Source organism: Poromitra crassiceps (genome assembly GCF_964638095.1).
Source record: "Poromitra crassiceps genome assembly, chromosome: 12".
Classification (NCBI taxonomy): domain Eukaryota; kingdom Metazoa; phylum Chordata; class Actinopteri; order Beryciformes; family Melamphaidae; genus Poromitra; species Poromitra crassiceps.
The window spans coordinates 43,114,731-43,131,187 of record NC_139632.1 but is presented as its reverse complement, the minus strand read 5'-3'; the positions used below and the strand labels follow the sequence as shown (position 1 = coordinate 43,131,187).

At 43.7% G+C, this 16,457-nt stretch overlaps 1 protein-coding gene across 3 annotated transcripts; it reads left to right on the top strand.

Moving 5' to 3' along the window:
* The first annotated feature begins 278 nt into the window (after positions 1-278).
* LOC310786440 (phosphatidylinositol 3-kinase regulatory subunit gamma-like) lies at positions 279-14,407 on the top strand. Of its 3 annotated transcripts, none has more exons than XM_083647647.1 (11): positions 279-396; positions 3,436-4,163; positions 7,086-7,173; positions 7,618-7,716; positions 8,804-8,984; positions 9,300-9,422; positions 9,532-9,671; positions 10,996-11,172; positions 11,635-11,706; positions 11,853-12,017; positions 13,261-14,407. In XM_083647647.1, the coding sequence occupies exons 2-11, from the start codon at positions 3,863-3,865 to the stop codon at positions 13,448-13,450; spliced, it is 1,536 nt and encodes a 511-aa protein (XP_083503773.1). In that variant the 5' UTR covers positions 279-396; positions 3,436-3,862; the 3' UTR covers positions 13,451-14,407. The 3 variants fall into 3 exon arrangements, with proteins under 3 accessions (XP_083503773.1, XP_083503772.1, XP_083503771.1); XM_083647646.1 differs by having other exon boundaries at positions 7,068-7,173; positions 9,303-9,422; XM_083647645.1 differs by having other exon boundaries at positions 7,068-7,173.
* The last annotated feature ends 2,050 nt before the right edge of the window (positions 14,408-16,457 follow it).

Sequence of the window (16,457 nt, the reverse complement as noted above, 5' to 3'; positions counted from 1 at the left end):
TATCTGTCAAGTGGACATGGAATACCCAGAAGAACAGCACCGTGAGGAAAGGTGGAGCTTTCATGGGGACGAGAGGGGAGGATTTTTTAAAGATCGAGGACATGGGGGATCGGAGGGAAGGGGGGGTGGGGGGTTGAGGGGGGATCGGAGGGAAGGGGGGTGGGGGGTTGAGGGGGGATCGGAGGGAAGGGGGGTGGGGGGTTGAGGGGGGATCGGAGGGAAGGGGGGTGGGGGGTTGAGGGGGGATCGGAGGGAAGGGGGGTGGGCGGTTGAGGGACTCAGGATGGCGTGAGGATGCAGGCCGCTGGTTGGTTGGATCTGAACCACGTGTGCCCGGCGTCCGTCCAGCGCTGCTCGCCACTCCATGGAGGTCGATCCCTGCCGCGCCGGGCCCAGGTACGTTACTGTTAACCACGCCGCCATGCTCCGTTTCCTGATCCCATCTCATTTCCAGGTTTGTCTGCATATCACCTCCGAGAGCTGGCATTTGAACGTTTCTGTCGAGCCTTCAGGTGTCTTCGTCGTTTCAGGCTTACAGTAGGTACAGTACGGGACAGTGGAAACATGGCGTACGCCTGCCACTGTCCCGTTTCTGGAATGCAACAACTGGAATATCTCCAGAACACAAACTCGGACCAGAGTCGTCGCCCGCACGACGAATTCCTTCAGCGTTCTCTGTTGGATGTTGAATTGATGATTTTGGCTATGCTACTCTTTAAAAAGACGTGTCATTTTCAGCAGAGCTGAAGTGATTTAAATGACTGCAACCCTTCATCAACACCACCATTCCTTTTGGGTCCATTATTCAAATAATCCCCGTCTGGGGTTTGCAAGCACCATGATCTACTTTACAGTCTTCTTTAAAACACAATCTAGTGTGAGACAAAAGAAACCCACTTATATGACTTCTCAACAAAACATTTGTTAAAAACAACATATCGCCACAGAAAGGTGAATATTGACTTGTGTTGAGCAGTAACACAAATTTGTGTCATCCTAAACTGGATCTGTTGTAAACAAACACCAGATCTTTTAAGACACAAGTTATTCAAACCTGGGAAAACAGGCTCATATACAGTATATGATCTAAATGGAACTTAGGGAGCAGGACACAGCGTGCCGTGAAGACTTCAGGACTGTGGACCATTGGAAATGATTAAATTCTGACACCACTTCAAATGCTTCAAATTCAGATCCAAAACAATGCTATCATCCATATGATACCATTACATTTGTATCTTGTGATCTGCTTCTCTAAATGCAAATGCCCAAATCCAACCTCATCTTCACAGTGAAAACTTTAAACTTTTGCTAGAGGAGGGGAATTCAGACAAGGGAGCCCCGGTTTTTTAGTGTGTGTGTGTGTGTGTGTACCATGTGATGGCTTTCATTACATAACACACTGTACAGCCATTATGTAAGAATCATGTGACACAAAATTATTCAGTCAATATTTCAACACAGGAGCTGTCCTCTAAAAGCAGGGCTCCCACACTCACTGCAACTGCTTTTCGGTGGCTTTCAAGGTCTTGTTCGATGAAGCTCAAGGACACTAAATTGGCAGGTTTTGGGGTAAAACGTTTTTTTTTCTCATGATCTCGTCGGGTGAAGAAATCACGGTGAAAATCCGTCATTTTAAAACTGCAGATCTCCATGGTTTTCCTCATGCAAAGTGCTGAACTGAGGCTTAGCCTACTGATAAGTTTCTGTGCAAAAGCTTTCTCAAATCCACATACTTTCAAGGACCATTGGAATCCTGCAAAATATAACATTTTGTAAGCTTAGGTCTAAAGATCACTCGTACTGTAACTTAGATTGTATCCAATAATCTGCTTTATCATGTTAATCATGCTGATTCAGTCATTTTATAAGAGGAGATGTAATATTTTTTAAACAGCAGATAGAGATTGTGGGATGAAACTGCCTTTAATCCAGCTCATTCTGAGAGAAGACTGTTACAATTGGTCTTAAACAAAAATCATGAATTCCTCATCAGCTGCAACAAAAATACAAATCCTGGACCGTCTGGACTCTGCTAGATAAGATCATTGATTAATATAACCTCGGTCTGCTTTGAACCTGTCTCTCCTGTTCTGCTCATTACTCTGAACATTATGATAGTGGCAGAATATTCCAAAATCTGTCAGAAGAAAAGACATGCATGAATGTTTATGTATACTAGATCTACCAGACAGCTATGCAGTGGAGGATTTCAGCATTCAAATCACTGTAATTATATGTCAGAAATAAGAGTGATTGAGTTTATTTCAGACAGACTGTAGAAAGCCTCTCAAGTGATCACCGACAAATTTATTTCAGGCAAAATTACAAAATGATTCAGTCTAGGTCCTATGAGAACCAACACCCATTGGAATTGCATATTTCAGTTAGCTATCCCTAAACTACAAGGGCAAATATCTTGAAGCCCATACGGCACAGTGGTGTGGCCATCCAGCCTTATAGCCTTAATGTTTTCAACATGGAAAATGGTCCTACTCTTAACCCTAACTCACCCACACACCCTACCCACCCCTTGAACCCTGACTCTACGACCTTCCTATCCCTAGAAACGGCCCCTTTCCCCTACCCCTCCCACCACCCACATCCCCCTAGCCACTCCCCTCGAATAACTTGTTTTCAGGTGACGTCACGTCAAGGTGCGAGATCATTGACCTGTATAGTGCTGATCATGCTGGAGGGCAACCAGCAGCAGGCTACTATCACTACATAGGAAGCGATAGGAAAGCAGTAGCAAAATGCCTATACTGTAGGTTTGCACTGTTTATGGCTGTTCCAACCGGTCGAATCGAGAGAAAAACAAGAGCTACTTTAGAATGCCTAAAGTGCAAACAAGTAAAAAAAAAAAAAAAAAAACATGCCGTGTAATACGAGGTCTGGAGGACGAGGTAATTTGTAATGTCTACCCGCCGCCTCTCCCTCGTCACATTGGACAAGTTGCTGGAAAAATCGCTTCTCTTCATTATGGATCATATCCTATATGTTTTGCACTCCTCTGGCGATACCTGTAGTGTATCTTGCATACTCGCTTTCCCCCAAGCTCTGCAGGGCTGCCCTCCAGCGCTGTTCTCAAAATCATCGGAATCACGCGGTTGCAAACAGGCTATCCGGAATCTTTTCTACCTTCCTATCCCTAGCTACAGACCCTTTCCCCCAGCCCCGCCCCCTCTCTTGACACCCCCCCCACCACCACCCACATCCCCCTATCCACCTCTCAAACCCCACCTCTCTACGACCTTCCTATCCACAGCTACGGCCCTGAGCCCCGGCCCCTTCACTAAACGTCAGTGAGTGAGTGAATGTCCTGACATTGCCATCTTCTGACCCTGACCTGGCCTGCTGCCAGCACTGTGGGAAAAAGTCACTTTTTCTGCATTTCCCAATCTCAGTCTGTTTGTGCCATTTCTTTTGTTTTAGGTCTTATGATGTGAAGCGAGGAGGAAATCAGGCAGCATTGCTCCTGTAACAACCACCGGCAATGTGCCTTGGGCCTCCAGTACGTGACCTGTGGTAGAAGACTGTGGTCATACTTGGCAACTCCCAGATCTGATTGCCTGGACCTGAATGGCTGAGAAGCAGGCCGATGCTCCCTGGCCGATTCCCTGCGGAAATCAGATTCAAAACATCGGGATCTGTTGGTAATGTCGCCCACTCTTCTCCGAGATGTGGTCCCACTGGGGGCTCAGGCTGAGGAGGATCTGTTCCTCCATACCACCACCGGCTTAGTCATGAGTCAGGTTAGCCTCAACCACGAGTGTCACTTTCAGCCTGAATAGCATGTGAACATCCTGCTGCTCCACCAGCTCACAAAACCCAGCCGCACTGTTCAGTCTCTGTTGGTAAGATGGCGGACGAGCGTTTCCGGCTCACGGCGTACGATATCTACGACAAGGACCGGGCGGAGGGCGGCGACCCCTGGCCGGGCGAGTTTGCGTTCGTCACAGCGTCGGCGCTGGCTTCCCACCAGCTGAGGGACGAGGAAGAGAAGCACCCGGAGCGCCTGGGCTGGCCTGTGGGCGTTAACGAGCGCACCCATCCCGTGGGCTCCGGTCCTGGGACCTGCACCCATCCTGTGGGTCCTACATCTCTCGACCAATCACAACAGCTGACAGAAGCTACAAGGCCTGAGCCTCCACCAGCACAAGGTAAGCTTAATGAAGCATTTTTAAACAATCAATGTTGTGCCCGTGCATTGAGTTCTCCTCTGTCCTGTTCCGATATCAGCCCCATTCCGCCTACAAAAAATGCCAGTCAAGAACGAGCACACACACTAGCCAATAGGGGCGCAGACATGTTAGATTAGCAGCAGAATCAACCAATGGAAGGTCGTAAACTGCTTCTACTGTTCAACCCGTTCGTCTGATCTACAGTACTTCACACTTGGCGGGTGTATTGCTGGGTAGCCAAGAAGGATTTGGTGCAATTCGGACACGTGACAGGTTCAATAGTAAATACACTCTGAATAAACAAGCAAATAGCGCTCGGTGCTGCAGTGGGGCGAACAAGTATTTCAGGCTACAAAAAAAAGGGCCAGCAGCTGGGCTCAAATTCTCTTTCCAAAGGTGCACTGGGTTGAATGATGCACCAAGGTTCTGGATGCTGAGCGTTCAATAGGGATCCCCCCCCCACAGGCAAGCTGTGACAGAGCTTCACAGTAGCCAATGGAAGCTGTGCTTAATGAGTTCACTTCACACGGTGTCATTTTATAGCTGCATACATATGATTCCTCTCTCATCCAGCTTCTGTCTGCACCTCAGATTTAATGCATCGTACAGCATGCCACCACAAGTGCTGCAGGCAAGATTTAGCTGGAGCGCTAACAACACCTCTATCTGTGCATGCACACACACACACACACGCACACACACACACACACACGCACGCACACACATACACACGCACGCACGCACACGCACACACACTGTACGTACCCCATCAATCACCCTGGCACCCCCAACCCACAACATGCATGCGCTGACGCACATACATGTAATACTTTAATGGATGACATGACAGGTTCTCACCGTTCCCTGTCTCTTGCCACTTTGACACAGATACACACACACACACACACACACACACACACACACACACACACACACACACACACACACACACACACACACACACACACACACACACACATCAACCCAGAATAAAATGCAGGCATCGTACGGTTCTGCAATCCACACATGTACATTTGAAACAAAATGTCTGCCCTTTGCGTTTCCAAAATGTGACATTTTCTGTTCCTGCAAACCTACAATCTAAACGTAAATTCTGAAATAAGACAGCAGTTAATCTGAAAACATCGCTGCCTTTTCAACGTTAGATGCAAATAAAACATCTTTAACAACATTTGGTTATGTTTCGGCAAGTTAAGACAACTTTGTTAAGGTTAGGAGGATAATGGCTTTGGATTTGGCTTAAATAACAAAAACGTTCAATGAGACTCACGGTTGAGATGTCGAGTTTGGAAACTGGAGTCTGACCATATGGCTGGGAATTGAACCCGCGGCTCTCTGTGGTGGTGTGAAAGTGTTTACGCCTTCCATCCGCCCTCACACCCTTACTGGCCACCCCGCTGTTTCGAGAGCAGACTCGACTTCTATAACCATGACATACACGTATGTAGACATGTGATATGCAACGTATTTGTTCAGAAACATGATATTTGATGTATCTGTGCATCGCAGAAACCTACAATGCTGACATGTCATTGTGGCGACCAGATAAACACATCAAAAGATGGCTGACATAAGTTCTCACCTTTTGACCTTTCTCTAGCTTAATGCCACGTTAACACACATACACATACTGTACACACACACACACACACACACACACACACACACACACACTAAACACACACACACTAAACACAAACACACACACACACACTAAACACACACACACACACAACACACACACACACACACACACACACACACACACACACACACTAAACACTAAACACAGATACAAGCCAGGCAACAGGCAGGTTGGCAGCTGTTGACTGGCCTTCAGTCATGCTGGGTTAGCCGGAGCGGCGATGAGCGATGACCTGGCGAAGACCTGGTATTCCAGGCGCTCAGACTGTGTCACCTGTCACCGGACTAGTCTGGACAGCGTCTTCCAGATGGTACGAGACTGTTCCACAAACCTATATCTCCCTCTGGATTCCCTGCCAGTAAGGCCAGCAGCACCAGCAGCAGAGTGCGCGCACACACAGCTACATGCAGACAGAGCCAGCGGACACAGGGCTCTTTCTGCGGGCGATTTCCCCGAGTTCTTGGAGCCTGAGATTAGTCTAGATTTGCATCGTTTTCTGCCTTGAGAACCAACATGGCTGAAGAGCAAGGTACAACACAGCACATCGTATGCAGAGGTTTCTTCATCTGTAAGAGCTGCTCTGAGCATAATCTGAAGAGATTTGTTCACCTGTAAGAGCTGCTCTGAGCATAATCTGAAGAGATTTGTTCACCTGTAAGAGCTACTCTGAGTATAATCTGAAGAGATTTGTTCACCTGTAAGAGCTACTCTGAGCATAATCTGAAGAGATTTGTTCACCTGTAAGAGCTACTCTGAGTATAATCTGAAGAGATTTGTTCACCTGTAAGAGCTGCTCTGAGCATAATCTGAAGAGATTTGTTCACCTGTAAGAGCTGCTCTGAGTATAATCTGAAGAGATTTGTTCACCTGTAAGAGCTGCTCTGAGCATAATCTGAAGAGATTTGTTCACCTGTAAGAGCTACTCTGAGCATAATCTGAAGAGATTTGTTCACCTGTAAGAGCTACTCTGAGTATAATCTGAAGAGATTTGTTCACCTGTAAGAGCTGCTCTGAGTATAATCTGAAGAGATTTGTTCACCTGTAAGAGCTACTCTGAGTATAATCTGAAGAGATTTGTTCACCTGTAAGAGCTACTCTGAGTATAATCTGAAGAGATTTGTTCACCTGTAAGAGCTGCTCTGAGCATAATCATATTTTTGTATTTTTGGTACTTCACTGATGTGCTCTGATGTCTCATTGTCTCCACTGACTCTCAGCTCTTCAACCCAAAACAGACGCAACCAAAGTTATGGCAACTTGTGACGCCGGCGCTGATGACGAGCAGTTATCTGATGCAGAGTGGTACTGGGGCGACATCTCAAGGTATTTGATTTGATTTGATTTGATTTGATTTGACGGTTACAAATTGAAATACAATATACTGAACAAAGTACAGACACAGATCTCAAAGAATAACATCAAGGATAAAGCACAATAAAGTCAAGACTTATTTCCATTGTGGTCCTTGGTCTAAAACAAAGGTATCAACTGCTTTGATGATCAAATGATTACACACTAATAATAATACAGCCTAGAACAATCTGCAGGGTTCCCACGGGTCCTGGAAACGTCCTTGAATTTGACGTTGAGGAAGGCGTGGGAACCATGAATCTGTTTTTCGTTAACGCAGATCACCTACAAATTGTTTGGAGCCTCGGCTGGGAAAATAGCGGTAGCTCACTTTGTCTTTGTTTGGTTTCTGAGTTGTTGTCACCAGCTGCTGAAGGAATGGTTTCAGATCTTTCCTGTATCTTCTGTTTGTTCCAGAGAGGAAGTGAACGAGATGATGAGAAACACTCCTGATGGCACGTTCCTGGTCCGGGACGCCTCCAGTAAGCTTCAAGGAGAATATACACTCACTCTGAGGTGAATATTATGTTTCCAACAGTCTCCCAACATTTTGTGAAATGACAGATTATGTGTTGTGGACATGATTTAATAAGAGGTTACATCATGACAATAGCATGAAATGGACGCACAATTTTCCAAACAAAGTGTGCGCCGTCACATGACAAGATTAACAGTTATGTTTAGGTTAATAGAACAAGTCAAGTTAGGTTAGGCCCTAATGGGGTTAGGGTTAACGTTAGGCAACTAAAACGTTGCTGTTAGGGTCGTTAGGCTAATGTTTTGGTAAAGATTAGTCAGGGTTGAAAATGAAATACACTCCAGTTGAAAACTTTGGAAAATAAGTGGCTCAATAGGCAAACCAAGACACCATCATTTTATTTTATGGGTTAGGGGTTCAAATCCCACTGCTGTCACCCACACTTAAAATGCATCATGGTACTGTAAGACACTTTGTATAGAAAGTTAAAACACATTCGTCAGTAGGCTACTGTAGGTATAATATTAAGTCAAGTCAAGTCAAGTCAAATTTTATTTATATAGCACCTTTCATACACAAAGGCAATTCAAGGTGCTTTACAAAAAAATAATCGAAAAAACAAGCAGCAAAGCAATGCACATATAAAAAAAACACATAAAAAACACAGCCGACAGTTTTAGTTAAAATATATACTCAAATTAACAAACATGAAACATTATTTCTGTTTTAAATAAGTTACAAGGCATTCTTCAGTATTATTATTACATGCACAGTCCATTTGTTGGAAATGTACAGGAATCTTTTTTTTTAATTACAGGCCGAGAGAGGCAGTAGTTTAGTAGCAGTTAAAAGCAAGAGTAAACATAAAGGTCTTTAGCTTGGATTTAAAAATAGGCAGAGTAGGGGCAGATCTAATGTGTTCAGGGAGTTTGTTCCAGTTATGAGAGGCATAGTGGGAGAACGCGGCTTCACCATGTTTTGATTTGGTCCTCGGGACAATTAGTAGACCAGTGCCTGAAGATCTCAGGGATCTGGATGGTTCATAGTGTAGAAGCATTTCAGAGATGTAGTGTGGGCATCATCTGAAATGCAATAATATTAACAGCTCTGCTCTGGTTTTTGCAGGAAAGACGGCACCAACAGACTGATCCGGATCTTCCATCGAGGGGGGAGGTATGGCTTCACGGAGCCGCTGGCCTTCCCCTCGCTGGTGCAGCTGATCCAGTTTTACCACAGCGAGTCCCTGGCCCAGTACAACTCCAGCCTGGACACACGGCTGCTCTACCCTATCTCCAGACACCAGCAGGTTGGTGTGGCAGCCTGCTGGCTGTGAGGCTGCTCTTTCTTACATTTTACAGTTAGATTCCAGCCTTGTGTTGTTATACTGTACTCCCGAGTGGACGCGTACACGACACTACAGACTCGTAGTTCTGTTTATACTAGTTTCTGCTTGGAGGATGCGTTCCACATGAGCAGTAGATCGGCAGCTGATGGCAAACATTAACAGCTAGAAAGAGAAGCATGGAGAGAAGCTATTTTGTCTTCAGTTAATTTGTAGCACAGATCAACTGAAGATTGAGATGAATGGTCTGGTCTTCATGTGTCTCTCTCTGTGCTGTAGCAGGTTGTGATGGAAGCCGATATCGATGCGGTCGGACAACAGCTGAAGATCTACCACGGTCGCTACCAGGAGAAGAGCAGAGAGTACGACCTTCTGTACGAGGAGTTCACACAAATCTCCCAGGTGCAGCTTCACTTGACCAAGACTCTGGCTTTGTTGTGTAAATATAAATAAATGTGTAAAAAAATAAGTTTTGTTTTGTTTATTTGTTTTCTGTTTTTTTTCTCTCCAGGAACTGCAGAGCAAGCGGACGGCCATCGAAGCTTTCAGTGAGACCATCAGGATCTTTGAGGAGCAGTGTGAGACTCAGGAGCATTACAGCAAGGAATACATCGACATGTTCCTCCCACCAGACAACACACACATCAAGAAGTAGGCTCCCCCCCCCCACACACACATACACACGCACGCACGCATCATGCATGCACACACACATACGTGCACGTACACACACATACACGTGCACGGCACGCACGTACACACACACGTGCATGCACGCACGCACGTACACACACACACACACACACATGCACGCATGCATGCACACACACACACACACACACATACGCACGCACGTACACACACACACACTTTTGGATTTTTTTTTTAATCTCACTTGTAATTTATTTTATTTTACTTACTTTGTACAACGTGGTATACAGTATAAAAACTCAAAACCGAAACACAGTAAAATGTGGTCACCGCTGGCCCCGCCCACAGCAACTGGAATAGTCTTCTCAAGCGTGACATCACTTTTTGTCCCAAATAAGGAAGGCTGGACTGACAGGATCAGTCTAATGATCAGGATCAGTCTGACAGGATCAGTCTGACAGGATCAGTCTAATGATCAGGATCAGTCTAATGATCAGGATCAGTCTGACAGGATCAGTCTAATGATCAGGATCAGTCTGACAGGATCAGTCTGACAGGATCAGTCTAATGTGAAAATCAATATGGCTGTAAAATGATCCATTGACTATTTTTGCTTTCGGGGTGCCTGTATTCTGCATTTCTTTATTAGTCGAGGTGATTCTGATGCTTTTGCCAAAAATGCAAAGACAAAAACGGACCGCACACTCCAAAAGTTTATTTATTTCACAACAGAACAACGCGTTTCGCCGATGCACTTCATCAAGTTCCTTCAGGAAAAGAGAGTAATCTCACACAGCTTTGTACTCGAGCAGGCTGTGGGGTAGAACGTCCATTAGGCATCTACCACACAGCCCGCTACAGAGGTGTGCGAGATTAGTCTTTTCCTGAATATAATACATTTATTGAATGTCATTTCTCCTTACATTATTAGAATCAGAATGCGAATTTAACCCATTCTAAAAACAGAATGATTGGCAAACAGAATAAATAATTTGAAAGGCTGGAAATGTTGACACTTGAACACTTAAAGGCAAAATATGTCCCAAAATGTTGCAAACATCATTGAAAAGCATATTTCAGCAAAAGGGAATTTAGGCATCAAACTACAGTTACAGACATCAACTGCTAATTTACCATAGCCCTACAGCCTGTAGCCTACAGCCTGTAGGCTACGGTAAATTAGCAGTCAGTCTGTGTGACTGGCCTATACTGTATGTTTATTTAGCATGAATGTTAATGTGAAAAAAGTTGCATAATGCAGCTTTAATAAAATATGTTATGGATGGTGAATTGGTGAATGGTTCTTTGACGTGTTTCCTGTCAGGATCCACAGTGAGTCGTCAGGGCTGCAGTGGCGGGTGGAGGAGATCCACAGCAGCAGGAGGAGGCTGGAGGAGGAGCTGAGCAGGCAGGCGCTCGCCAACATGAAGGTGGACCAGAAGATGAGCCGCCTGAAACCTGATCTGCTGCAGCTCAGGAAGATCAGAGATCAATATCTGCTGTCAGTTCAGTACTCCTGCTAAAATAAATAAGATAAAATAAAATAAGATAATAACTGAAGATGGTTTTACAGATTTTTTTTATTAGGGTTTTATTTTATTTTTTATTTTTTATTAGGGTACCAGGTTTCGACCATTTGTGACCACTCGAGAATTGATAAAAAATCGTCACAAATCCCTCCAAACACACCAAGACCTTGGGGAACACCTTAGAAAAATGAATGCTGTGATTTGGTATCAAAAACCTCTGTAAATTGCTCAGAAACCCCCTTCTTATAGTTGTAAAGTCACAATAGAGGTCACAATACTTCAGGACAGAAAGCTCATTTGTCCGACAGCCTGTTATCACGAAAACAAACACCCATTGCTCCGGAGGCCCACTCCGAAAATACACCCTCTTCCTTCTGGTGTGACTGAAAGCACATGCTGGTCACACATGACACACAGTCCTCTGCATGTTTCAGGTGGCTCACCCAGCAAGGCACACAGCAGAGCCAGATCAACGCCTGGCTGGAGACCAGGACCCACGATGAAGAGTGAGTGTCGCCATGGCTTATTTTCTTTATCAGCTCTTATTCATCCAGGGAAATCCAACTCTGTGAAAAACTCTGTGAGCTTTTAGCACGTGTGTTTTTAGATTGACATTGAACTAACCCTAACCTAACCCCCCCCCCCCCCTCAGCCCGTACACCCTGCCTGACCACGCCCACCAGGAGGAGAGGAGCTGGTACGTGGGCGGGATGAGGAGGAGGGAGGCGGAGGAGCTGCTGCTGAGGGGGAGGAGGGACGGCACCTTCCTCATCAGAGACAGCCAGACTCAGAGAGGCTGCTTCGTCTGCTCTGTGGTGTGAGTGGCTCATTTAAACACCCCACGAACAAATACTTTGTTTGACCTTTTTGCTGATGTTGCCGGACTGAATGTCCACCGGTTAGAAAACAAAATGATTCTAGAAATTGTAGATCAAAATTAACACTTTTTTCAGACTTTTTTGCGCCTTACAGCTGCTTCCCATTGCTTTTAATGAGAAAAGGGTGCTGGCAGTTGGGGAAAAACGCTAAAACCAGAGTCAAATTCTTTGTAGGCCTGTAAACCTGATTCTGATTCTGATATAGCCTAGTATGTGTGAACAGCCCCTTACAAATGCACAAAAAAAATTGATGTAGGCCTATTGCTGAAACGTGTTCATTTCCGTTTGCTGCTGTGCATAAAAATAGGGGTGGGAATCACCAGATGCCCACGATACGATACTGAAACGATACTTGAGTCACGATACGATAGTATTGCGATACTGCGATATTTTTGATATTGCGATATATCGATATTGCGATATATTGAATATTGCGATATTTTGATATATTGCGATTTCTTACTTTTTCAACTGCAAATGATGTCCCCAAAGGAAAACTTTGTCAACATCTGGTTTATATAAGAACAATTTTTCAGTCTGTACATCTGACTTCAACCATTTTATTGCAGCAACATTGTCAAGTAGACAGACCAACAACTTTCATAAAGTCATGTCATAGTTGCATGCACCTGACAAACTGAACTGTTTGTTACAGTCTACTTACAGTCCACCTTAACTGGATGTGTGTGTGGACTACTGTACTTATGTAGTTTTTGCAACTTCACTTCACTTACACAAAAGATTTTGTGCAGCCCATTCAGTAACTGGGGAATTTGTAAATGACTGTTATGACAAAACTGTTACTGTTAAAACAAAATGAAAATATGCTACCATTTGTTTACTGCTGGCCTTGGAACTAAAGTTTATAGTAGCCCGGTGGCCTGGCATGGCCTGCAAATTTTTTTTTTTTTTTTTTTTTTTTGCAATATCGATACTTGGCGTCCAAATATCGATACAATATCGTCAGGCAAAATATCACGATACTGTGGTGTATCGATTTTTTCCCCCATCCCTATAAAAAAGTGGAATTTATTTGATAATGCAGACTTTCCTCTTTTTCTGAAATCGAGCTCCAAACGTGCACATTAGCATGATGTTGTGGTTGAAATTGAAAATCTGACATCCGTTTTGAGAGTGCTGCATGGAATTGTGACAGATTGACACACTGCTCTCTCCCTACAGCGTGGCTGGAGACGTGAAGCACTGTGTGATCTACAGGACGGCCACAGGCTTGGGTTTCGCTGAGCCCTACAACCTCCACTCCTCCCTGAGAGAGCTGGTCCTGCACTACCGACACACCTCCCTGATCCAGCACAACCAGCAGCTGAATGTCACTCTGGCCTGGCCCGCTCTCAGCCAGCAGCCCAGCTGAGACTCACCAGCGCTCCACCTGACCGGGCTAACCCAACGCTTCACTGGATCAGCACGGACGCAGAAATAGGACACTGTGGTTGGATGTCGAGTCGATTCCAGGCTCAGACACAGCACCGGTTAGTGAAACCTGATCTCACACAAATATTGGAAATGAAGAGCAAATTATGTGACCGGGGGTTCAATTCCTACCTTCTACGTGAAAATATTGGACATTTCTCAAATTAAATATTGTACTCAGTCTTTTGCAAGTGGGACTGACATTTTGCTTATCATGACAATGCTAGAGTTTCTCTAAAACTATGATGGTACGGAAGTTGCAGTTACCAGGAACGATAGATTTAGGGGTGATGGAGTCAAACTTGTGTCAGAGAATTTCCCCCAAACTGAAATCTGACTGCATTGTTAACGTTAGAAATCAAAGCAAAGCCTCTAATGGTCTATATTGTACTATATAGTATATTATTTATTATATTATACTATATTGTACACTGCTTAAAGTTTCCTACTCTGCAGTGATATCAGCAGTGAAAAAGTGATATTGATGCATCCCCTCCATGGTAGTGAGAATATCTTAGATCCATATGAAGTGGAGCAGTGTGATTATGGTGCTTCTGGGAAACTGAAGTTTCGGGATGGACCCCGCCCTGCCCGGCATGGGGGGCATTAACTGAAGACCACACACAAGCACTTTATTGAAACCAGACAATCAGAGCTGTAGACTTGGGACACTCCACCTTAAAACTGATTTCTGTTGTTGGACGGGGAAAAATGCAAAAAGTCAACTTTCGAAGTATCATGAAACGAATGCTCATTTTCATTGATTTCCGTCCATTTTTGTTTATTTTCACGATGGGATTTCACAGGTTTCAAGCACCTGAGGGTCATGAAACTCACTTAACATATACTCACTTAACACATACAGTAATTCACTGTCATCTTGCAGTATGTTTTTTTTTCTCACAACAATATATGTATGAAGAGTTCATTTGCAAAAACAGATATCTCTGTTTGTATGTTTTATCCTTTTCATTATATATTTATGTATTTATATTATAATTATTTCCTAAATATGTTTTTATGTGCACTCCAAAGAGTATCAAACTGGTGTTGTTTATTCACTTTACGAAAGGCATTTGATCTGTTTTTACAAATGAACTCTTCATATTATTATTATAATATATAATATATAATATATATAATATATTATTATAATATATATATTATTCCTCTGATGTTGGGACAGTTAAGTCTAGAGAACTTGAAACTGAAAACATCGAACCAAGATTCTGTTGATGCTGCCATTCAGACACAAATAGGACAATGAATAGGAAATAAACTGGACACCTGGACACTTAATAAAAAATAAAATAAATAAATAAAATAGTTTTGCTCTAACTTGTGCAAATGATACATTTGGTGATGTGTCCATGGCTCTTACAGTTGTTAAAAAAAAAATTGTCCCTTCTGTTTGTGACTGCGTGCCTCCTCCTTCAGCTTCGATTTGATGCATGTATAGCTGCAGTTAGCTAAGAGCCTAATGCTGTGAGAAAATACTGTAAAGTGTTGAATGTTTATTTACTTGGGTCAGTTATGCAGTAATGTTTAGCATTTTGTGTGTACTTGGGTACGGTATTCAAATAACCTGTTTTCTTTCTGTCATGAGTGGAGAAATCTGTTGGTTTATTACTTTTTTTTTTTAAATTGGTGTAAAAGTTCTCTTTAACTACTTCAGAACCTTCGTGTTCCTGTATGCACTTTCAGACCCCAAATAAAGTGGAGGCGATGGTTTACTGAGTTGCTCTGGCTGTTTTTTTGCAAATTAAATAGCTTTCATTAGTGGCCTTCTTCTACACAGGAATAGTGCAGGGCTGGACTCATCTACACTGTAAAACATCAGCACAGTTACTTGTGTGCTTCAATTAAGGGCTGATGTTTTACAGACGTGTACATTTTTGTCCAGATTAGCATAGGATCAACTGTCTTAATGTGCAAAGAGATCATTACAACTGGAAAGTTTTTCCTGAACTAACAATTATTTTCATTATTGATTAATCTAACAATTATTTTTCAGATTAATCATTGACATTAATGCTGATCTACTCTCCCCAATACCCCAACCCCATATAGTCAGGATATTAAGGATCAAGCTAACAGCTACTGTATGTGTGGACACAGTGTTTATGTGGAAGTTAGTCGTTGCTTTATCTTACAGTGTTATCGACACTCCTTTTGGTCATGACCAACCTTACTGGAGCCAATGTAAGACCTTCCGATTATGCAACAGAATGTTTTGACATTCAAGAAAGAAAGAATACCAAGGAACTGTTTAGACTCTAAACAGTTCCTCTAAACTTTAGAGGATTCATTTAATTTTAAGAGGTAAAAATCTGGGTGAGCCCCAAGTGTCTCTTATGGTAAACCTAACCCCCCTCAGAAAGACTAGAATGTACCCTTTAATCTATATAAAAATTTAGTATGTGGGCTCTGTCTGTTTCAAGTTCTGTGTTTGGCCACAGCTATGCCGTTTTACGTGCGATCGATCGGGCTGGGCTTGAAACCTTCAGGGTGTGTACGGAGCAAGAGGCTAATTAGCTAATGATGTGATGATGTCAAAAGTGATGTCATAATGACACACACACACACACACACACACACACACACACACACAGGGAGGCATTGTGACAAGAGTGATCAGTGATGTCATAGGGGTGCACACACACACACTGATGATGTCATCAGTGATATCATAATGGGGCGCACACACACACGGAGGCAGTGTGACATCACTGATGCCATAGCATTTAGTGAGCAACACACACACCTGCATGCGCCAATAGGGCAGGCAAGGCCACGCAGCAGCCGAGGTATGGGCGAGGCCGCGCAGCGGCGAAAGAAATGCAGAATACAAAAGTTACACAGCACAATAATTAAAAAGCCCTACCCATCTGCTGTCCTAGTACAACACAAGAATCTGTCTGTCTGTCTATCTATCTAAATTTGGCAAT